Source organism: Saccostrea cucullata, unplaced genomic scaffold (genome assembly GCF_032062105.1).
Source record: "Saccostrea cucullata isolate Sc308-1 unplaced genomic scaffold, CSIRO_AGI_Scuc_v1 ctg758, whole genome shotgun sequence".
Lineage (NCBI taxonomy): Eukaryota > Metazoa > Mollusca > Bivalvia > Ostreida > Ostreidae > Saccostrea > Saccostrea cuccullata.
This window is the reverse complement of record NW_026929349.1, coordinates 100,939-125,160: the sequence shown is the minus strand read 5'-3', so window position 1 is coordinate 125,160 and position 24,222 is coordinate 100,939. Positions and strand designations below refer to the sequence as shown.

At 33.3% G+C, this 24,222-nt stretch overlaps 1 protein-coding gene across 1 annotated transcript in view; it reads left to right on the top strand.

The window, feature by feature from the left end:
* LOC134280563 (visual pigment-like receptor peropsin) overlaps positions 1-24,222 on the top strand; it is a 52,695-nt gene that overhangs the window by 1,338 nt on the left and 27,135 nt on the right. Inside the window, exon 2 of the mRNA XM_062763004.1 lies at positions 6,640-6,802. Coding sequence (XP_062618988.1) covers positions 6,640-6,802 — 163 coding nt within the window. The remainder of the gene's footprint in view (positions 1-6,639; positions 6,803-24,222) is intronic.

The window sequence follows — 24,222 nt, the reverse complement described above, 5'->3', positions numbered from 1 at the left end:
ATTGAATTTAAACACAGAATCGATAGATAGTTTAAAACTTCCTTTGATTACACTTATAAACAATCATTGATTTATTTTTTACCGTAATGAAAACGTCGCTCCAGTATCGAAGATGTGTCCGCCTTGTGGGAAATTAAAAGCAACAGAGTAGGTCTCCAAAGTATGACTATGAAAGGTCAGGATAAAAATTTAGTTTTTGTGGGAATGCCGTTCAATTAAGGTATCCGGGGGAAAATATGGAAACATATATAATCCACTTTTATAATCCACCTATTTATTTTTAGAAAACAAATAATATTAATGTAAAAAATCGATGTCCATACAGGCGTATTGATTCTTTATCAGTACTTCATCAGTATTTGACATAACAATCATTGTGCAAACTCCAACAACATTATCTACACTTTTTGGGGATTGTTTTATTGTATTTAGAGGATATTTAAATATGTTTCATTGAGGAAAATCACACCCTAAAATAGCACACAGATCTTCTTTGCGTGTGGATTTCCCCGATGAACAATTTTTCCATACCATTCCTGTTGACAATAAAAGCTGAAATTATATTAGCAATTTCTTAATGGCCATTATATTGAGAAACATAAAACAAATAGCACCCTTGACGTCAAAAATGTCAGGTTAATACCAGAGTTAATACCAAAAGAGGTCATTGGCTTTTTCATGTTTTGATTTTGGTTAAAAATTGTCAGATCAGTTTAATACATGTATTTTATTTAAACAATTTTCCTATAAGCCATAACATTTCATAAAATGTTATGGCTTATATATAAATATTTGAGGGAAGACAGTTGTCCTCTACCTTGAGTAGAGTAAATATTGAAAAATATTCAGAAGAATCTGTACTGTGAAGAAAATGTCCTCATTATAACTCAGTCAAATTCTTGCAAGAATTTTGTGGAAAGGGGAAATATTTTATAAAATTGTCTAACCGTCTCTTTCTTGACATCATTTCTTGTATATTCGCATGTCCTGCGACGAAAAATAAAATCATATTTTGCTTTTTAAATATACCATGAACCAAATAAAACTTCTCTTTTCCCCATTCATTTGTTAATCTCAAAAGATGATGGATTTAATGACTTTATACCCACCATTTAAAAGTCGGGGTATAGTGATGAGGAAGGAGAGCACGCCCGTGATACTTAAGAGTAGCAGCAACTCCTCTTACGCTACTGATAGCAGTTTAATGATACTTTTAACAAAACTTTATTTCATATAGCGACACTGTGTCCTCAAATTTTATGTTTCGATCGAAAACATATCTGGGATTTCTCATTGCAAAACATGGACACTGACATTCTTTCTATAATATTAGTAATACTCGTCTCTTATCCGTTTTTTCTCCTTTACCACCAAACAGTTTTAAGAGACTCACGGAAACGTTATTGCATTTGTCAATATGCACCTTCTTTTATGTGCAGTATCTAATTGGACAGATCTATGTTTTGTTTCCAATAGCAATAAGATGTGTTTGTGAAATAGTAATGCTCCTGTTTGACAGATTTTAGCGAAATTTAAAGTTACTCAAATGCAAGTCAAACTCCAAAGTCAAGTTCAAGAGATATAATTGCTACTCAAAGAAAGGACTTGTATCAATAATTATACTCATGAAATATGACAACCAAAGCATCACTCATTCAAAAGTAATGGTCAAGATTAAATTTTTTAAAATGTGGGTCAAACTTCAAGGTCAAGATCAAAGAGACATTAATACTACTCGCGGGACAGCCTTAAATTCATAAGAAATAAACATGTGAAAAAATTAAACCCATGGCACCAACTGTTCAAAAGTTAAGGCCAAGGTTAAGTTTTTCAAAAGTAAATCAAATTCCAAGGTCAAAACTGTTAGTATCCAAAGGAAAGTCGTGTCACAAGGAATATATCTGTAAAATATGAAGGTCTTCGAACTAATTGTTCAAAAGTTATGGCCAAGGTAGAAGTATTTTTTTAAGTTTGTCAAACTTAAAGGTGGAGGTCAAAATATCAAAAACATATACATGTATATCTTTGAGATCTATGAGAGTTCAAAGATATGTCCATTTTTAAAGTTTTAATTTTTTTTTTGCAAACGAGGGTCAACTCTAAGGTCAAGTTCAAACGGTCAAATATGTCAGTGTTCAAAAGAAGGCGTTGTCACAAGGAATACACATGTGAATTATGAAAGCCATGTAGTAGCTCCAATCAAAAATTATGGGTAAGGTTCAAGTTTTTTGCGGACAAATAAACAGACAGACGGACAGACGGATAGACAGGACAAAAACTATATTCCAAATAAATCTTCGATTACGGGGCATAAAAAGTACTATGCCATAATAACCATATGGGAACAGGGAATCATTTTGTGAGCTCAGTGCTCGCGGTCTTTATAAATAGTTCGTGATAATGGTGACCGAATTTTGCCAATCTGATTTCAAATGTACTATAAGCCTCTTAATATCAAATCTTATTATGGAGCATAATCTTCCTTTCTTTCAACGTACATCATTCATAATTAGCCATTGTAGACATCGTAGACATCAGATTCTTACTGCGCACGAAGTTGAATTACATTATGTATACGCAGTTAGATCATAGCATTACAGAAATTTCATAATACAGGATACATATATGTCTCTTCGATCTGGCTGGACTCGGAGACAATGTCATGCTGTTTGCGGAGATTTGATATAAGTAAAAAGTATAGTATTATAATAGATTTTTGTCTTTTATTCAATTACTGAAAAAGGTACTCATATTGCAAAAAAGGTGTAAAAAATAAATGGACATAAGTATGCTCGTAAATGTAAATGATAACTTCACACCTCCCAAATTAAAAATGAAACCTCCAAATACTTAATCCTTACTCTTTTTCATATCTCTAGTTCTAGACGTAGATGCTTTGATAAGTAAAAGAAAATTTTTGTATATGTAATGAGCCAATGACTTTGGTATTTGTTAGGCGTCAACTTATATGTGCAATATGCGTCATAGTTTGAAATTAATAATAGAAGAAAAAAAAATTAATTTTGTATATGCAATGACTAACAAGTGCATTAGTTAACTAGTGCGTCAATATAATATATTATATGTACAATGTATGTATCAAAGATTTAACAAAAAAGAATACAGTAACATAATTTTGTAAATGCAGTGACTTAAGGTGTGCGTTAGTATACAGTCAAACCTCGTTGACTCGAATTCGACGGAACCATGAAAACTTCGAAATATCCGAGGATTCGAGATATCAGGGATAAGTAACTTACGTTACTTACATAGATCTTAACTTAAACAAATTATAAAAGGGGTGATCAAAATGTTCGCGAACTACCTCGTATTATTACTTGGAATTATTTCCCTTGAAAGGAATAAAATTAGGTTTCTGAGTTTATTATTTTTTTAAGTAGTTTCGTACAATTTTAATCCACACCTGCCTCTTCTTCCCATGAGTAAGGAGTCGATCCTTACGTCGCGGGTTCGAATCCCACTGTTGGACGTGGAGACCGGTCCTTCGGATGAAACCGTATAAAACAAGATTCCGTACCGCAGTAGGTGCTGGCACGAAAAAGATCCCTCGCTGCTCAATGGCCCTGAATGCCGAGTATAAAACACAATTTGTAGCTCTCCACCGGCAAGTGGTGGCGTCTCCATATGAGTGAAAAATTGTCGAGAGAGACGTTAAACAACATAGGAATCAATCTTTTTCTCATGCGCAAATCACGTGGTCCAGGCGGTCAGCCATTTTTTGTTAAAGATAATATTCATAGGGCTTCAATATCGATTTGTAAGTTGTGACAATCTGGCCTTTATCTCGATCACTCAGGCCTTGACAGGATTCAGACCATCCGTCGAACTATTGTGTTAAAAGCAATATGTTGATAAATTATATATAAGATTTATGCAAATACGACTTCCCTACTTTACAAGAGGTCGACTTTTCATTTGCAAAATATGACTTAATATTGCTACTTTAAGAAGATGTACTCTTCTAAGTTAAAGAGGTCAACTTTTTCTTGTACAAATACGATCTTTCTAATTAAAAGAGGGCGACTTTTTCTTGTGTAAAAACGACCTTTCTAATTAATCGAGGTCGACCTTTTCTTCTGTAAATACGTCCTTTTCTAATTAATAAAGATCGAAATTTTTTCTATAAATACGACCTTTCTTATTAAAAAAGGTCGGCTTTCCCTCATGCAATGTCCTTTCCTGACCACCGACAAGGGATATAATCTTCTTAAGCTTGACGCAATCACACAAACTATATTAATCTTCTTCATTAATTCCATCCTGTCATTTCTCTCTTAAATGATGTAACGTCATGCAACACATATATTGCGAGCTCAATGTCCAAAAGATGAAAAACTGTCCCTCCTTAACATCCATAATGCATATTACAACTGACTGGTATAATCAATCTTCGTGCTTTTTATGGAATAATGATTAAGAAGTAGAAATGATCAATTGCAAACTAAAGCCATACTTTATCTCTTACTCTGGTCTTATAACAATGTTACATTTACTCAGTAGTTTAGGGAGAAATATTGATATTCATCACTTACAGTGTAAATTTAGTTATGAAAAGTAATTACAGTTTCAGCATCTGTTGGTTTTAGAACTAATGCAGTCAAAATTGCAATCTTAGAATGTATTTGGAACACAAATCCCATACCTGATTATTATGAAGAAATCTGAACAATATAGCCAAGCATTTAAATGAATGGTAAAGCCAAGTTGTGCTGAGTGAAAAAAACCCATTTATTCAAATGCTTGCACAACATACCAATATACCAATATGTTTTCGACAATATCAATCATGACCAACGACACATTATCTTGGGAATCAATATATAAATCTATCTCTTATCCAATGTCAACAATATAGTTCTTCGACATTTTCAAACTGCCTCCCCATCACTCCCAAGAAAATGGACCAGAAAAGATAATGAAATGTTGAAGAAACAAGTATCTACCCCCATCCATTTGGTTTTTATATATTCAAAAGGGAATCGCTTAAATTAAAGAATGTAATGATAGTGAAAAACAACTGTTTACTTACTAGTAACGGAGGAAGCACAATACTTCTACCAGAACTCACTATATACAAGAATATCATGATAGAGTTTTTTTTCTCAGAAGGTACCAGAATAACAAAATATGATGTCTGTAAAGCAAAAGGTACTCAAGAGTGTCTATGTTGTTTGATCTTCAAACTTTGACTTAAAAAGGATTCTTCAGGAGAAACCGATGTAATAATTGATGTCCCTAATTCCTATGTCCAATTTGACTCTTGACCTTTGATCTTGCGGTCTCCAAGTCATAAGGTTTAACAACTTGATCCTCCAGGGGAGAAATCATCAACTGTGTCCAGTTTAATATCTGCCTAGCAAAGGGTTCTCAAAATATTGAGTTCGCCCGCGTGCCGCGGTGGTAGGTGCGCCTACTCGAGTAAAGTCAATCCTTACATTGCTGGTTTGAATCCCACTGCGGGACGTGAAAACTGGTCCTTCAGATGAGACCGTATAAATCGAGGTCCTGTGTCATAGAAGTTTCTTCTGGTACGAAAAAGACCCCTAACTGCTCAATAGTCCCGAGTGTTTTGCATAAGTAAAAATCTGAGGCCTCTACGGACAAGTATGAGTAAAAAATTTTCGAAAGGGACATTGATTGATTGATTCTATAATGTTTAACGTCCCTCTCGAGAATTTTTCACTCATATGGAGACGCCATCACTTGATTTTGTCCTATGCTCGGCACTCAGGGCCATTGAGCAGTGAGGGATCTTTTTCGTGCCAGCACCTACTGCGGCACGGAACCTTGGTTTATACAGTCTCATCCGAAGGACCGATCTCGACGTTCCACAAAGAGATGTTGAGAAAAAGTCCAAAATATTGAGCACAAGATATTTTTTCTATGTCTAGAGTAATTTGACTCTTTTCCCCTTTGGGTCAACTACTCCTTAAAAGAAACAAGAGAATCAACTTTGATATCTGTCAAAGGGTTCTCAAAATACTGAGTGATCAATATTTTATATGTGTTTAAGTTTCACCCATGACCTCGTAACCTTATAACAAAAAAGGGGTCATCTATTCCTTGATGAAGTTTGATGTGTGTAAAGCAAAGGGCGATGATGATTATGAACGGTCAACATATCCTCCTATGTCTGTCATAATCTTTGACCGTTGAAAATCATGTGACCTCACAAGCATCTGCCGGTCATTTTCACTCTTTCACTTTCTGATGTCTGTCAAGCAAAGAGTCTACACCTGTTTACCGGTAATAGACTCATAACGTCATATGGGTTTAGAAAACAGTCTTAAATTCTGGACAGGACTGACATTTTGTGACTCTGTGGTGAAGCATTAGACACAAGGTTTCTTTTCAGTTACACAGCACTAAACAGAACAAAACCGTTTCTATTACTATTTCAACACAAAGGAGTATGAAAGCTTTTGACTAGACCATGTGGCTGTGTAACTTAAAGATTCTTATATCCAGGAATGGTCATGGTCAAAGTTGTTTTTGAAAAAAAAGGTCCTAACCTATTATTTTACGTTGAATTGGAGGCTTTTTCTTTCTAAATGGATATTTTCTGATATGAGCAAAATTCCCATTTTCTTTATTGATTTAGTACCTCTTCTTTTTCAGGAATCTTATCTCTGATTGGAAATGGAATTACCATTGTGGTCATCTGTCGATTCCAGAAACTTCGAACAACGGCCAACATTTTCATCGCAAATTTGGCGGCGGCGGATTTAGCCATTACAGTCTTTACTTTCCCTTTCTCTATAATTTCTCATTTCTATAATGGGTAAGTAGCCTCAGTAACTTCATAAAGTACGTAGACAATGTGGTTCAGTGGTCTAAAGGATTATTCATGCACTCAATCTGAAGCCGGTTTGAATCCAAGCTTTGTCGTGCCGTGTTTGCTTGACCTTGACCTCCGTCCCTTCAGCTATAAATAGGACTAGTAACGAACTAGTGTCCCTTTTATGATGAGTTGATGGGTTTTATCTACTTAATACGGCGGAAATCGGGTAAAAGCATCCGTACATAAACCATTATGTCCGATAGGCTGAACTGATGAGTGCTGCATCCTTGCATCCTTGCATCCTTATGAAACCCAAAATGTTTAATTACATGTACTCTTTTAAGGTCAGACGACACTTTTCTCGAATACCTGTTTTGCATCCCTTCTTAAAGTAGAAATTTGTAGGCTAAATAATTTGTAAATCATTACGGCGACGTCACATACAATACACATTTATATTTTTAAAAATAAATTACAATAAAATGGAAAATATTGAATACAAATTTTAAAAGATTACAATTCTTTAATTAATTCTTTTCTTAGTTTTTTTGTCCTCATTGTGTTAGGAATATAATTAAATCTATAATTGTTAACTACTATAAAAAAAAACAACTGGTGCTTATCCCAAAAGGCAATCTTGGTAACCCATGATTCTCATTTCGCTTGGATTTGGGTTTAATTTCGTTAACCTTTTGAATTTTGAAATTAACTAGTGCTAATTGTAACGGGGACCGTTACAGATGTTCCCCAAACGCTCCCCAACTCCCTTTTGGTGCCATATTCCATGTAAGCTTCATTAAATAGGACAAAATTTATGCATTTGAGACTTTAATTTACAATGCCAAGTTCATTTAAATTTTAGCATTGCACGCGTGCGCATGTGAATGCATGTGCGTAATGACCATATCATCTTGTCTACACAATCTATATATTTTGATATACTAAATATTAAAGTATTTAATCCAAAAGTATTTAAACATATGCTCATTCAAGTGTATTTTTGATTTAACTCATTTCACGTGCACGCACGAGCATACATGAGCATGGTGACCATATCTACTTGTAGAAGTCCATTACATCTATCTATGTTCTGAATCCCACCCCGTTTGGTTGAAAACCAATGGAGTTATAGCTGTTTAAAGTTTCAGCCAATCAGATTACAGCGCACGTACACGCACGTGTATGCATGTGCATGGTGACCATACCTTCTTGTAGAGGTTCATTAAATCTATCTATGTTCCAAATCCCATCCTGTTTAGTTGAAAACCAAGGGAGTTATAGCTATTTAAAGTTTAAGCCAATCAGATGGCAGCGCACGTGCATGCACGTGTTTTCATGATAATTGCTATATATCATGTTGTAGGATATCTTAATGCATGGCTATGTTCGAAATTCCGTAAGATTTCTTTGAAAAACAAGAAAGATATAGACACTTTAGTTTCAGCCAATCAGAGCGAAGAGCACGTGCATGCGCGTGAGATGTTGGTATTTTGACCATGTCATATTGTCTATGCTACAAATATATCCTTATATTATGAGTTTCAAAGCATTTCATCAAAAATGTAAAAAGTTACGCCTATATCAATTAAACCGGTCATTTCACGTGTTGCACGTGCGTGCTCTTGCAAGCACACGTGCATGTACGTGTTTTCATGAAAATTCTTATATATCATGCTGTAGATCTTCATAATATGTGACTAAGTCCAAAATTTCAAATGATTTTGACGAGAAACAAGAAAGATATTGAGACTTTAGTTTCAGCCAATCAGAGCAAAGCGCACGTGCATGCGCGTGAGATATTGCCATACTGACCACGTCATCTTGTTTATACTACTAATATATCTTTACATTATGAGTTTCAAAACATTTCATCAAAAAATAGAAAAGTTACGGCAGTATACATTATATTGGTCATTTTACGTGTTGCACGTGCCCGCTCTTGCAAGCACGTGCACGCAAAATGACCTTCGTTCGGCAACTCTACATAACATGCCTACTGACCCTAAAAAGGTTTCACCTAAGTCGGATGTATAGTTTACAAGATCACTCGTGGACAAAATTTTCCCAGGAAGAAGAAAAATAATAATAATAATAATAACTAGGGCTAATTGTAACGGGAACCGTTACAGATGTTGAAACGCTCCCCAACTCCCTTTTGGTGCCTTATTCCCTGTAAGCTTCATTAAATAAGACGAACTCTATGCCTTTTAGACTATAACAATGTTTTCCCAGAAGTATATTCAGTATATTCAAATTTATGCATTGCACGCATGCGCATTTTAATGCATGTGCATAATGACCATATCATCTTGTCTACACTATTTATATACTAGAAATTACAGCGTTTTATCCAAAAGTATTAAAAAATACGTTTTAATCTAGTGTATTTGTAATCTTGCTCATTTCACGTGCACGCACGTGCATGCATGTGCATGTCGACTGTATCTTCTTGTAGGAGTTTGTTATGTTTGACTATGTTCTAAATCCCACCCTGTTTGGTTGAAAAACGAGGAAGTAATAGCCATTTTAAGTTTAAGCCAATCAGATTGCAGCGCACGTGTATGCGCATGTTTTCACGACAACTGTTATATATAATATTGTAGGACATCCTAATGCATGATTATGTTTTAAATTTTAAAGCATTTCGTCAAAAATTAAAAAAAGATATTGCGATTTTTGATTCAGCGAATCACAGCAAAGCACACATGCATGCACGTGCATGGCATGTGCATGACGACCATACCTCCTTATGGGAGTCCATTATGTTTGTCTATGTTCTAAATCCCATACTGTTTCGTTGAAAAACAAGGGAGTTATAGCCATTTAAAGTTTAAGCCAATCAGATTGCAGCGCACGTGCATGCGCGTGTTTACATGACAATTGTTATATATCATATTGTAGTACATCCTAAAGTATGCCTACATTTTAAATTTCATTGCATTTCGTCAAAAAACTGAAAAGATATTGAGATTTTTGTTGCAGCCAACCAGAGCGAAGCGCACGTGCATGCGCGTGAGTTCTTGCTAATTTGACGGTGTCACATTATCTACACTATTAATATATCTTTATTAAATGAGTTTTAAAATATTTCATCAGAAAATGTTAAAGTTATGGCTATATAAAGTATATCCGTCATTTCACTCATTTCACGCGCCCGCACGTGCATGCGTATGCGCGCAAAATAACCTTCGTGTTGCACACCTACACTACACACCTATTAACCCTAAAAAGGTTTTAGCTCAGTTGGGTGAACAGTTTCTGAGAACACTCGCGGACAAAAAAAGTACCGGAGAACAAAGAAGAAAAAAAAGAATAATAATAATAATAATAATAATAATAAGAAACCGAGTAAAAACAATATGTTCCCAAACTCCGTTTGGGGAACATAATAATAAGAAACAGAGTAAAAACAATATGTTCCCCAACTTCGTTTGGGGAACATAATTACGCATGGAAAATGTTAACAAGAGTAATTACAAGTTTTTCATGGATGTGTTCTTCAATTTTTATGAATTTCGCCTTATCCGATACATCGAAACTGGTCCTTTGAATGATTTAAATTAGAGGAAATCTGGACTCATTTCGAAAATGAGAAGTGGAAAGCTTTAATTTCGAGTGAATGATTTTGTGATGTGTTTATTTCTAATAGAGTGAGCATTTTTAATGGATAACTTTTTTTGCTTCTGAAAAATTCTCATTAAACTAAGCTGAATTTTAGTTAGAAATTTCCGAAGAGCAAGCGCGTGTAATTCTTTGATAGACATCGATACTGACCTGACCTTGTCCGCAGAGCAATGGTCTGTGAAATATAGATACGTACATTACAAATTTCCGATAATTAATAATTTTCTACATAAAGGAAGAGCAGTAAGTAGGTGCAAACTACCCGCGATCTCAATCGCACAGGTGCGCTGTTTTTCTTAGTTACACAATGATAATTATTTTATTTTTAGCTTGTACTCATTCGACCCAGCTTCCAAGGATAGAAATTCAGATAATGTTAGTAAAATAAACTGTCCTTTTCATGCTTTTTAATGTTTGGGATATCAAATAACCTCAAAGCATTTGAATCATGTAATTAATAACTAATTATGTAATTGTTTGTTTTTGCTTCATAAGTTTCAAAATTCGTGTACCTTGTGTTGTGCAGAAAACAATCTTTTTTATTTAACAAAACTCTAAAATATTCAATAATAATAAAACTTTATTCCACTGAATATTCTTTGGTTATAACAGTAAATGAAACCCCAGCCAAGCAATCAATTTTAGTACTAGTATATATAAAATGTTCGTATTATATTAGTGCTTCAATGTCAGGTAAAACTTGTGAACAATGCCTTTCAATTGCCAAGAAAATGGATCACAATTACAAAGCCATTTGTAAATTGGGATAACATTTATCATTGTCGCTTTAGTCTTCTGAGAAGAGGTATTTATTTCGTGTTTATTGGGATAGTTGGCAAGAAAGGTGCAATAAATTGATTGCATTAGAATAGAAACCTGCTAAATTAGATTCTTTTACCTCCTGTTCGTTGACCTAATGCATACCCTTATGAAAACTCTCCAGTTCTATATTAAGCGTAAGGTTGCGAACTTTTACTAAGTAATCTTCATCGTCTTCTGTGTCTGATTGACGCATGAGAGCAATATTTGCTTCCTGTAATTTCACTATTATTATGATGATGATGTATTTGATAAAGTTTATAATTAATAAATTAATGGCAGATTCCAATTTTACTAATGCATGACTTATAGTTAGAAAGGACTCCTTAATTTCACTGTATTATGATTAAACATTTTGATATAAACATGTAGTAATCGTTTCTCTTATTTGATAATATATTTCAATTACATCATTTTTGTCTTTAATTCATGATAGGAAAGTTCGTTTTTTCGGAGAAATCAGCTTTTAAAAAAAACAACAACATTTAATTGGAAAATGACGACAAGGAAATGTACATTTATATCTAAATTCACAATCTTTAGAATTCAAGCAAATAATGTAAGGCTAAATTCAATAATCTTATGCCAACAATATAATGTAGGGCTTCTAAAAAGAGCTTATTTAAAACACCATCTCCTCTTGCCTATTGGGGAATCTAAGAGAGTCGTCCTCAAGTACTCTTTATGAAGGCTTGTCATAAAGCATAAAAAGTGTTCAATAAAGAGGAATGCTGTTAGGATTTAGAAACAAAGAAGTTGATAACTGGTGTGATTCAATGCATTTTTGTTGATTATTATGTCCTTCATCTTAAATATCATAGAAAATAAGGACTTTTCCTCGGATATCATAGGAATTTTTTTGAATGTTTATTTTTCGATAATGTTTCTTTAAAGCAAACTTTTGCTTTATTGTATTTCTATCTCCTTATATATGTTTATTCAAAAACTTCTACATGAGAAAAAGAAAACACTTGCTGTGCTCTTACACGACATCCATATTTATCAGTTTATATATTAACTATTCATTGTGAATTTATTTTATCAATTAACATTTACTGCATTTACTCCCATTAATATGTTCACTCGATATATCCCAGTGAACTTGCAATCAAAGACACAGTCTGCCACATCTTTTACTGACTATAGGTCGTTAGGGTTAACTAACGATTAATATTTATTGCAAATAAGATGTCTTAATTTTTCCTTGGTCGACTTTATTGGTGTAATGCGTAGTAATATTCCGCTATCACCTGCTTCGGATAGACAAGTGAATGTTATAGGGATTCCAAAATCCTCGTTTACGGTCAGCTTTTTGAAAATTCTATGCTTGTTATAACTTTGTTGATAGATAGGGTCGTGTAATGGCTGACATGCTGCAAAGCAGTTGTTAGGTCTTTGTTGTCCCCCGCTTTCGCGAAAGAGAGGGGACATTAAATCTCATTCGTCTGTCCGTCAGTCTGTCCCTCTGTCCGTCCGTCCCAAAAACTTTAATTTTGCCCATAACTTTTGATTTAGTGGAGCTATGACTTTCCTATTTCACATGTGTATTCCTTGTGTCAAGACCTTTCTTGGGTACAACCAAATTTGACCTTTTGACCTTGACCTTGGAGTTTGACCCCTTTTAAACAAAAATTCCAAACTTTTACATTGGTCATAACTTTTGAATGGTAGATACTAGGGCTTTCATATTTCACATAATATTATGTATTTTTTGTGGCAAGACCTTTTGTTGGATACCAACAGCTTCGATCTTTTGACCTTGGAGATTTACGTACTTATGAAAAAACGTAACCTTACTCATAACTTTTGAACGGTAAGGGCTAGGGATTCGTACTTCACATTTGTAATCCTTGTGAGAAGACCTTTCATTGGATACCAAGAGCTTTTACCCTTTCACCTTGACCTTGGAGTTTTAACTACTTTTTAAAAACTTTAACCTTGGACACAACTTTTGAGCGGTAGATACTTTGACTTTCATATTTCACATATGTATTTTTTGTAGCAAGACTATTCATTGGATACCAACAACTTTGACCTTTTGACCTTGACCTTGGAGATTTACGTACTTATAAAAAACCTTTAACCTTGACTACAACTTTTGAATGGTGTGGGCCAGAGCTCTTATACTTCACATATGTAATCCTTGTGAGAAGACCTTTCTTTGGACACCAAGAACTTTAACCCTTTGAAATTGACTTTGGAGTTGACCTACTTTTAAAAAACTTTAACCTTGTCCATAACTTTTGAACGGTTAGGATTAGGTTTTCATCCTTCACATATGTATTACTTGTGACAGGACCTTTCTTAAGAAACCAACGACTCAGACCCTTTCACCTTGGAGTTTGACCTACCTTTCAAAAACTTATCCTCGACTTTTGAACAGGTGGTGCCAGGGATTTTGTATTTCACAATCGTATTTCTTGTGAGAAAAACCATACTTTGGGTAATAATATATTTAATTTGCATTTAAGAAAATTTTAATCTTCGTTATGTTGCCATTCGGGGTCATCAGTGTTTCACAAACACATCTTCTTCCTTATATTAAGAAGAGATAGGGCTTTCATATATGACATGTGCATTACCTGTTACAAGGTAATTCCGAGCATTCTATGATCTCTTACCCCTTGACCTTGACAATTTACCTTATTTAAAAAAAAATCATTTTCAATGATAATTTCTAAATAAATGACATATGATAGGCTGTTCATATTAGGCACAATATGTCATAAAAATAACATCTCACCCACAAAGACACCGAAAGAGGGGGACCACAATTCTTTAAATTTACTTGTTTTATGCTTAATTAGATTACAGAGTGACCCGTCTTCCTGATCAATATATTCTCGGCTAATTGCGGATGTGACCGGTAAGCAGGATGCGCACGCCCCCTTGGCACCTGATCTCACTCCTGGAATATCCGAGGGTCCGTGTTTTATGCTCTGTCCACAAATATTTATTGTTTGTAGTTTTTTTTAAGATCGACTACTGTCCGTTATCTTCAACTTTTACATTCGCCAGAAAATTGGCTTTTTTTATTTCCCTGTATATGAATCCTTGTGTCAGCAAAGCAAAACAATGCAATGACTAAGCCAAAGTTTTCTTAAGTAGTGAAAGCTAGAACCCTGAAAATTGGAGAAATAGAAGATCTTTCTATGAAATTGTCCAGGCGTTTTCACTCGATCATTGTTTGTAGATACAGTAAACAAACACTTGATCTCAGCGCGCATATGCTAGTATCTGTTTAGAACAAATAGTTTATTGTAACGAGAAAAAAAAATAATCCCCTGACACCATTTTGAATATACCTTCATAATTTTGCCCCAAATTCATGATTTAGACATATTTATTAACCTGACACCATAAATTAAACAAATTTTTAACCTGGAAATTGTTTTCCATCTTTTAGACAGTAATGAACGAAAAGCAAAGCAAAAAAAAAAAAAATCTTACAAATTTCTTATTCGTTTAAACGATTTTATTTAATTTTTTACAAAACTAAAATTGCGCTTTTTAATACTCCTACGAAAAAAAAACTTTTCATGAACAAAAGCATGTTTTTATTTTGAAATAACTTCGATTCCAGTTAATATTTGATAAAGTTTATTATTGATAAATTAATGGCAGACTCAAATTTTACTAATGCTTGATTTATAGTTAGAAGAGCTCCTTGTACTATGATTGAATACTTTGCTATATACATGTACCAATCGTTTCTCTCGTTTGAAACATAAATATAATTCAATTACATCATTTTGTCTTTAATTCATGATAGAAAGTTCTTTTTGGGATGAACCAACTTTTGCCGAAACATATTGAAAATGAAGACAAGGAAACGTACATTTATATCTAAATTCATATTAATCTTTAGAATGCAACCATAAAATGTAAGGCTAAATTCAATAATCTTATTCCAACACTATAATGTAAGGCTTTCCATAGGATAATGAAGAGGCTATTTAAAACACCTTCTCCTAGCTCTTGCCTATTGGGAAATCTCAGAAAGCCTTCCACGAGAACTCTTTATGAAAGCTAACCATAAAGCTTTAAAAAGTGTTCAATAAATAGGGATGCTGTAAGGATTTAGAAGCAAAATAATTGATTTATTAAATGCATTATTGTTGTTGAAGTCCTAAAACGTCTTAGAATTTAATAAAACAGAGAATAAGGACTTTTTTCTGAATATACCTGGTATATAGAAAAAAAATTGTTTATTTTTCGATAATGCTTCTTTAAAGCAAAGGATTTATATCTTTATATATATTTATACAAACTTTTACATGAGAAAAAGAAAACACGTGCTGTGCTCTTCAACTTGACATTCAGATGAATCTATTTACATACTGTATGAACTTTTCATTATGAAATTATTTATCAATTAATTATTACAGTTACTTCCAAGACGATTTTAAGATATGCAGATTTGATATATCCCAGTAATCTTGCATTTTTTTAAAGACAGAGTGTGACACATCTTGTTTTACTTCACTATAGGTCGTTAAGGCCAACTAGCGATTGAAATATATTGCAAATGACTTAATTTTTCCATGATCGACTTTATTTATGTCCGATATCACCTGCTTTGGGTAGATAAGCTAATGTTACAGGGCTTCCAAAATTCTCGTTTAAAGTCAACATTTCGTAAATTCTTTGGTCGTTTTAATGACTGCTGATTAATAGCGTTGTGTTTTGGCTGACGTGATGCAAAGCAGTTGTTAGGTCTTTGTTTCTACATGTATGCTTGATTTGATTACGGATTGTTCCGCCTTCCTGATCAATATATAATTATGGGGCCTACGATGGATGTGACCGTTAAACAGGATGCTCACCCTCCTAGGCACCTGATCTCACGACGGGAATTTCCGAGGGTCCATGTTTTATGCTCTGTTTTCAAATATTTATTGTTTGTAGTTTTTTTTAAGATCGACTACTGTCCGTTTTCTCCATCTTCATTCACCAGAAAGTTGGCTTCCTTTATTTCCCTGTATATGAATTATTTCCTTGTGTCAGCAAAGCAAAACAATGCAATGCCTAAGCCAAAGTTTTCCTTATTAGTGAAAGCTAGAAGCTTTATCAATAATTGGAGAAATGAAGGATATGGAGATAACGAACAGTATTCAATATCAAAGTCCATAAAACAATACAAAATAGTAGCAGAGCAAACACGGATCTCCAAAAGAAAAAATTAATGATCTTTATATGAAATTGTACCAGGAGTTTTCAATTGATCATTGTTTGTAGATATAGTAAACAAATTCTTGATCTCAGCGCGCATAAAGTCGAGGATATATGTATTGCAACGAAAAAATAATAATCCCCTTCCACCATACTGAATTTATCTTCATAATTTTGCCCCAAATTCATGATTTAGACAAATATATTAACCTAGCTGACACCAATAATTAAACAATTTTTCACCACGATTTTTTTCCCCATCTTTTAGACTGTAATGATTTTGAATCAAGGCAAAATAATTTTTTACAAAAGAATTTCTTATTCGTTTAAACGATTTTGTTTAATTTTATACAAAACTGAAATTACGCTTTTTAATACTCCTTCGTAAAAACTTTTCCGGAAAAAAAGCAAATTTTTATTTTGGGATAATTTCGATTTGAGTTATAATGATGATGTTTTTGATAAAGTTTATAGTTAATAACTTTATGAGATTCCAATTTACTAATGCATGATTTATAGTTAGAAGAGTTCCTTAATGTCACTATATTATGATTAAACACTTTGGTATATACGTGTAGCAATCTTTTCTCTCGTTTGAAACATAAATAACTCGATTACATCAATTTGTCTTTAATTCATGATAGAAAGTTCTCTTTTTGGGGGAACCAACATTTGATTAACATATTGAAAATGACGACAAAAAAACCCGTACATTTATATCTAAATTCATAATCTTTTAAAATCCAATCATATGATGCAAGGCTTCGAAAAGATTATAACATTTCGATGGGGTAATGAAGAGGCTATTTAAAACACCCTCTCCTAGCTCTTGCCTATTGGGAAATCTCAGAAAGCCTTACACGAGAACTCTTTATGAAAGCTAGTCATAAAGCTTAACAAAGCGTTCAATAAAGAGGGACGCTGTATACATTAGTAAATGACTGCATGTGTTATTAATTCATCATTGTTGATAAACTCCTAACATGTCTGATTTTTAATAAAATAAAATTTAAGGACTTTTTTCCGGATATAAAAAAGAATTTTTGAATTTATCTTAATTATATCAATATAAACAATACAATTTAAAAAAAAATGACACGAGAAAAAAAAAACACTTGCTGTGCTCATCAACTCGACATTCAGATTTATCAATTTATATATTATCTATTCATTATGAATTTATTTAAGTTTACAGTTACTGCAATTACTTCCATACGTTGAATCGATATATCCCAGTGGACTTGCAATTTAAGACATTCAGATGTATCGATTTATATATCGGTTATAACTATTCATTATGAAATTATTTATATCCGTAATTTGTTATAAACGTATAAGAAATTCATTAAATTTGTATAGCTGGGAATCCAATATGACTTCGCTATATCCGTGAATTCGCAATATCTGTGTTCGTTCTAAACGAGTTTTATGTATATGTCGTAAGGGCCAACTAACGAGTAAAATATGTTGCAAATGAGATGTATTAATTTTTCCATGGTAGACTTTATTTTTGTCCACTATCACCTGTTTCGGACAGTTGGTATTACAGGGATTCCAAAATCCTCGTTTAAAGTCAACATTTCAGAAATTCTATGGTCGTTTTAATAACATTGTTGATAAATAGCGCCGTGTTTTGGCTGATGTGCTGCCCTAGCAGTTGTTAGGTCTTTGTTTTTAAGCCTAATTTGATTACGGAATGTTCCGTCTTTCTGATCAATATATACGGGGCTCACGGTGAATGTGACCGGAAAACAGGATACTCACGCCCCCTAGGCACCTGTAGAAGCCTGTTCAACAGAGTGAGCGCTCGCAAATTCTATTGGAGGTATAAGGAATTTTGGCGAGTGTTCGCGAACGTTGGCTTTGTTGAACAGGCCTCAGATCTCACTTTTGGAATTTCCGGGGGCCCGTTTTGTGCTTTGTTCACAAATAATTATTGGTTCCAATTTTTTTAAAAATCGATTTCTCTCCGTTATCTTTTGACCTTTTTACATTCAACAGAAAGTTGGCTTCATTTTATTTCCCTTTACATGAATTATTTCCTTGTGTCAGTAAAGCAAAACAATGATACATGTATGCCTCAGTCAAAGTTTTCTTAAGTACTGAAAGCTGGAAGCTTTATCAAAAATTGGAGAAATAGAGGATCTTGATATGAAACTGTACCAGGTGTTTTCAATCGATTATTGTAGATACAGTAAACAAATTTTTGATCTCAGCGTGCATGAAGTCGTGGATACATGTATCTGTTATGTAACAAATAGTATATAATAACTAATCCCCTGACACTATTTTACAACCTTCATAATTTTTACTCCAATTTTATGATCTAGACAAATTTAATAACCTGGCTTACACCAATGATTAAACAATTTTTTCACATGGACAATTTCTTTCAACTTTTAGACTATATTGAACTTAAAATAATGTAGAATCATATCTTATTAACGGATTTCTTATTCGTTTATTTCATTTTATACAAAACTGAAATTGCACTTTTTGATACTCCTTACTTTGATAAGTAAAAACTTCTCATGAACAAAAGCATATTTTTATTTTGAAAACATTTCGATTCCAGATTCAAGGTTTGAAAATAATTTCGTCGTCTTTGGTTTGTATTTGATTATAGATCCTGACATTTCAAGTATTATCGAAGTAATCATTGGATTTAAGAATACACAGGCATTTAATTGATACATCCGTTTAATGCTTCGTTTGTGGCGCCGCTTAAAAAAATCATTTCTTTGTTTTAGCGATAACTGAAACAGGTCTAAGACCGTTGTCGACACCGTTCACAGAAGTCAAATAAGAATGTCGTTCTTAATTAACGAAAAGAATTTAAACCTCCTTTCATGTCGTGTGAATTAGAATTTTATTACACTGAACTTTACTCCCATAACTGAAAAACGATAGGATAAAAGTCTACATTGCTCACCTGAGCACACTGGCTTGGAGAAGCAAAAATAAGTTCAGTATTAAAATTTACATGGGGGATGGGGAGGGGGCAAACTTAAATTTAGCTAACCAGGATGCTTTCTAATGAATAATAACTACCGGGTAATTATGACTTTGGTGTTTTTCAAGTTTTTCATGTCTCCTCCCCCTGTGTTTTCCTATGTAAAACTCTGATCGCTCATCGTGGCTCAACCGTACCCAGAAAATTTTGAACAAATTTGAAATTTACACTTACATGGATGTAAACTTTGCATCCCTGTCTGTCTTCCTGCTTCGTATGAGAGATGTTGTTACAACAAAACTTGTCTTGTCATATCAGAAAGTATTCACTTCTACGACTTCTTTCGCGGACCCATTTAACGAGGCCGAGTCTAATTATTTCTACCTTAGGGATTTTGATAATTTTTCGTTAAATAATTTTTACTGTTATATATATTGTTTTCAGATTAAAAAATCGAATGTTTACCACCCGATCTCTTAAGGGGCCACCTTAAAAGTTGTTAAATTTTACTAGACCCTATGGGAATTTGTTAGGATAGCCCAAAATTATCACATTTTTACCATATTTTTTGTATTTCTGCCCTAGAGATTTTTGTTCAGTCAAGTATATGCTTTTCTAAAAAATCACCAAATTGTGAAATTTCAAAATGTTTCGTCGTCGTCGTCCTCGTCGTCGTTGTTGTTGTTACAAAGTTTTCACATTTTTCATCTTCTTCTCAATACCTCTTAAATTTCCAAACTTGGCACAGGTATGGGTGAAGGGGATATCGGTTTGTTGAATTAAGGGCCACGCCCTTTTTGTGTGAAAAAAATCATGAATTTGTTAAAAATTAATTTCATTTTGAAAAAATCTTCTTCTCCAGAACCGCTTTTAGCCAGGAAAGATGAAACTCATGTGGAACATATAAGGTAGTGTAGATCTTCAAGTTTGTTCATTGCTTATGATATCGAAAAACAGTGGGGCCAAAATGGCCGTTTCAAGTTTTTCGGAATATATAGGAAAAATCTTTAACAATCTTTTCTCCAGAACCAGTGGGCCAGAAATAATGTTAATTTTATATCAAAATCACAGTATTTTGGAAAGGTGTAGATCGCAAGTTTGTTGCATGAAAATAAAAAGCTGTGCAAAGTCATGCACACTCGAATGGACTCGGCCTCGTTTTACATAAATATATAGGAAAAAAAAAAATCTTCTTCTCAGCATGTGAAAAAAGATGCAAGTTTGTTAAAATGAAGGACAGGTAGTGTAGATGCAAACATTTATTCAAATAGAAATAGTGAAAAAATATAGGGCCAAAGTGGCGAAACCAAAACATAGAATATATTAGGAAAAATTAGCTTTAAAAAAAATCTACTCCAGAACATGTATATAATTATAGTGAACAGTTAACGATTCCAGACTATTGGAGATTTTTTTTTCAAATGCAATGCTATGTTCTTCAGTGAATTATGTACGTCATTTAATTTTTTATTTGAAACAATTATTACATAGGTTATATAGGGAAACCTTTTAAAATCTTCTTTTCAAGTACTTCAAAGCTATGATTAGTGATATTTATAAAATGGAATCAGTTTTGGTAGTGTAGATTCTAAATTGTTCAAAAAAAATCTGTACATGAACATTTAGAAGGAAAAAGTAAGACATGTGCTCAGGTGAGCGCTGTGGACCCTGGGCCTCTTGTTTCCATATTTTTTGTATTTTTTGCCCTAGAGATTTTTTTTTCAGTCAAGTATATGAACGTTATTGTAAAAAATCACCAAATTGTGAAATTTCAAAATGTTTACCATTAACTATTGGATTATATTACAAAGTTAATTTTTATGCACAAAGCACCTTTAAATTTCCATATTGCGGTATGAATACATATCGGTGCAGTTGAATTATAAGCGCAGAAATTTTTTTGTGAAAAAAAATAGCATTATTTAGATTGCTAGTATCTTTCTTTTGATGTTCTGTCATCAGTTTTTAGTTTAATTTCCATGGACGTCTACGAACATATAAACGAGTCATGTGTCATTCTTCAGCGTCGTGCATTGCTTAAAATATCGAAAAGCAATGACGTCGTTAGAGCCGTTTCAGCGTTTTTCGTAATTATCGTGGTAAAATAAAAATTTGAGACCAGTAGGCCTTACAGATAATGTTAATTTTATATTAAAATCACAGTATTTTGGAAAGGTTAAATTCAAATTTAAAAATCATTATATAAATATTGTAATAACATTTTAAAACCTTTTAGTTCCCCTTAAGACAATTTCTTTTATTAATCAAAAAAAAGTTGCTTTAAAACAGTAAGTACGCTTCATTTCACTATGATGCGCGAAATATTGCGCAATGAAAACCAAAGTCGGCCCCCTTAAGAAAATTTCTTAATTTAATAAAGACAAGAAAGGTTAGTGTCCTTCAGATTGGAAAGTCATTGTAATTCTACCGCGCCTTTTACAATTATATGTTTTCACTAACGAGAATCTCTATCCAGGTTTCAATGAAAATTCATGAATTTTTTTTGTCAGATATGTCACGAATCGTGACTTCCTTATTGCCTAGCAAATTGCATTGAGAGAAATCACAAAGAATATACTTCGTTATAGCTAAATTAATCTTGGTCAGTAGAATGGATTTGTGTGAGAATTGATTTTTTTTCTTTTATATGAAGGAATTTGATTTAAAACATACGATAAGACATATGTTATAGTATATTGATAAATGCTTCATTTTTTTTTTCAGTATTTCCACATTAGAATAGTAGATATTTTTTAATTTGCCTCATTAAGACTCATCACAAAAATTATTCCTTATCGGTGTGTCTCTATCATGTATCTATCTGTCCTTGTGATTTGATGAGACCTGTCGACAAGGGAAGCTTACTTCTCAAAGTCACCCGATCCCTCCTTTAAATTTTTCAAGCGTCGGTGTCTGATACACTGTTCACAGATTCGTACTATTTGCGGTTTATTTTGGGGTTTTTTTTGCATGTGTGTGTGTTTTTAGATTGATCAATGTTTCTTATATGTAAGTAGCTCTTTGTATTCGCATTCAAAGGATGGTACATGTAACAATATGACGATAGAAACAGGGGGCAAAAATTTAGTAAAATTGTTTTTAAAAACTCAGATTTCCCCTTTGAACGTCCAAACACAACTTTAAACTTGAGTGCTAATTTTTCTGGACTCTCCCCACCACCACCAACACATAAAACAAACTAATCAAGAAAAAAAGAATAACTTATTTACTGTTGGTGAATCAAGTTTAACATGGCTCTTTGTAAAGCAAAAGTATTCTTTTCGAGAACAGCAAAGCAATGACCAGTCATACTGATATGTATTTATATATATATATATATATATATATATATATATATATATATATATATATATATATATATATATATATATATATATATATATATATATATATATATATATATAGGTAGTGTAGTTTCAAGTTTGTTCACAATGACCCCAGGAAGGAGAATGGTACAATCATGGACAATGAAAGTTTTACACTGGAAAAGTCTCCGATTATCTTCTTTTCAAGAACATCAAAACCATGATTGATCAATTCATATGGAAGCATATAAATCAAAGCCATGTCCACAGGCAATAAGGCGCAATCATAGATTTATATGAGAAAAATCTCCATGTACAAAAACATAGGATTTCATTTTGACAAGTTCAGCAAAGCCATGATGTTCATTCTTATTCCATGGATTCACCCAAAGATAATGTATATTGAAGTTTGTTAAAATTGTGACTCGTGGGTGTATAGTGAAGTCACAGAGGATAATAAAGATTTACATTGGAATGCACATTAAACTTCTTTTTATATCCTCTTTTCAAGATCAGGAAAGCTTTGCTTAGTAACCTTAGGTAGTGTATAGAGTCAAGTTCATTCACCCACTGAGGTAGAATGAAACATATGGAGATCACAAACAGTTTTCAAAATCAAAAATCCATAAACAATACAAAATAGGAGCAGAGCAAACGATGACCTCCAAAACATCAGAGGTGGGATCAGGTGCCATGCAGGAGTGAGCATCCCTGACCGGTCACATCTGCCGTGTGCTCCTTGTCATGATCGGGAAATAACAGAAAAATTCCGTATATAAATAATGCACTAACAATCAGCATGAAAAACGTCAGTCAGCATTTGACTCAATAATAAATTGTATTTGCTGACAAAGTCATTGTATCGACCATAGAACTTACGAAACGATGACTTTAAACGAGAATGGGATTTCAATGGCTGATTCCAAGTTGAAGTTTTACATAGGAATTTATATGAAAAAGAAAAAGAATAGTCACTGGGTTATTTGTAGAATAGAATGCATGGTCAGGTAGTCAGGTAGGCTTTTGTGGTTCAAGGGCCTCTTGCTAATGTTTTAGACTTCAGACGAAAAACTCTGCTAATGCAATTATCTCTTTCATTCTTGTTATTTCCGCTTTTTTCATTAACCACTGTGTCTTGAGAAGAAATAAATCAATTTCAATTTATGATATAAAATGGAATTTAGAAGAAAATACGGAACAAGATTTGTATTTGTCATTTGAGGTCAATGGATTAACTTCGAAATAAACTTGATTTCGACTGCAAGGCACAAAGTATACAATCGAAAACAACCAGACCTTATTTTCTTTCAATTTTATTCTGTGCTTGATTTATGTAAAACAATGATCACAGGAATGATCGAAATACCGAATGAGATTGGAAATAGAAATTCGTTGGGATTATTGTTGTCATTGCTGACAAACAAAAATCCAAAAAGAAATAAACTTTTGAAAAATGTCTCAAAAATGTTATTACACAGGCATGACATTTCAATGTATGAATGTCTGTGTCAGTGTTTCAAAAGATT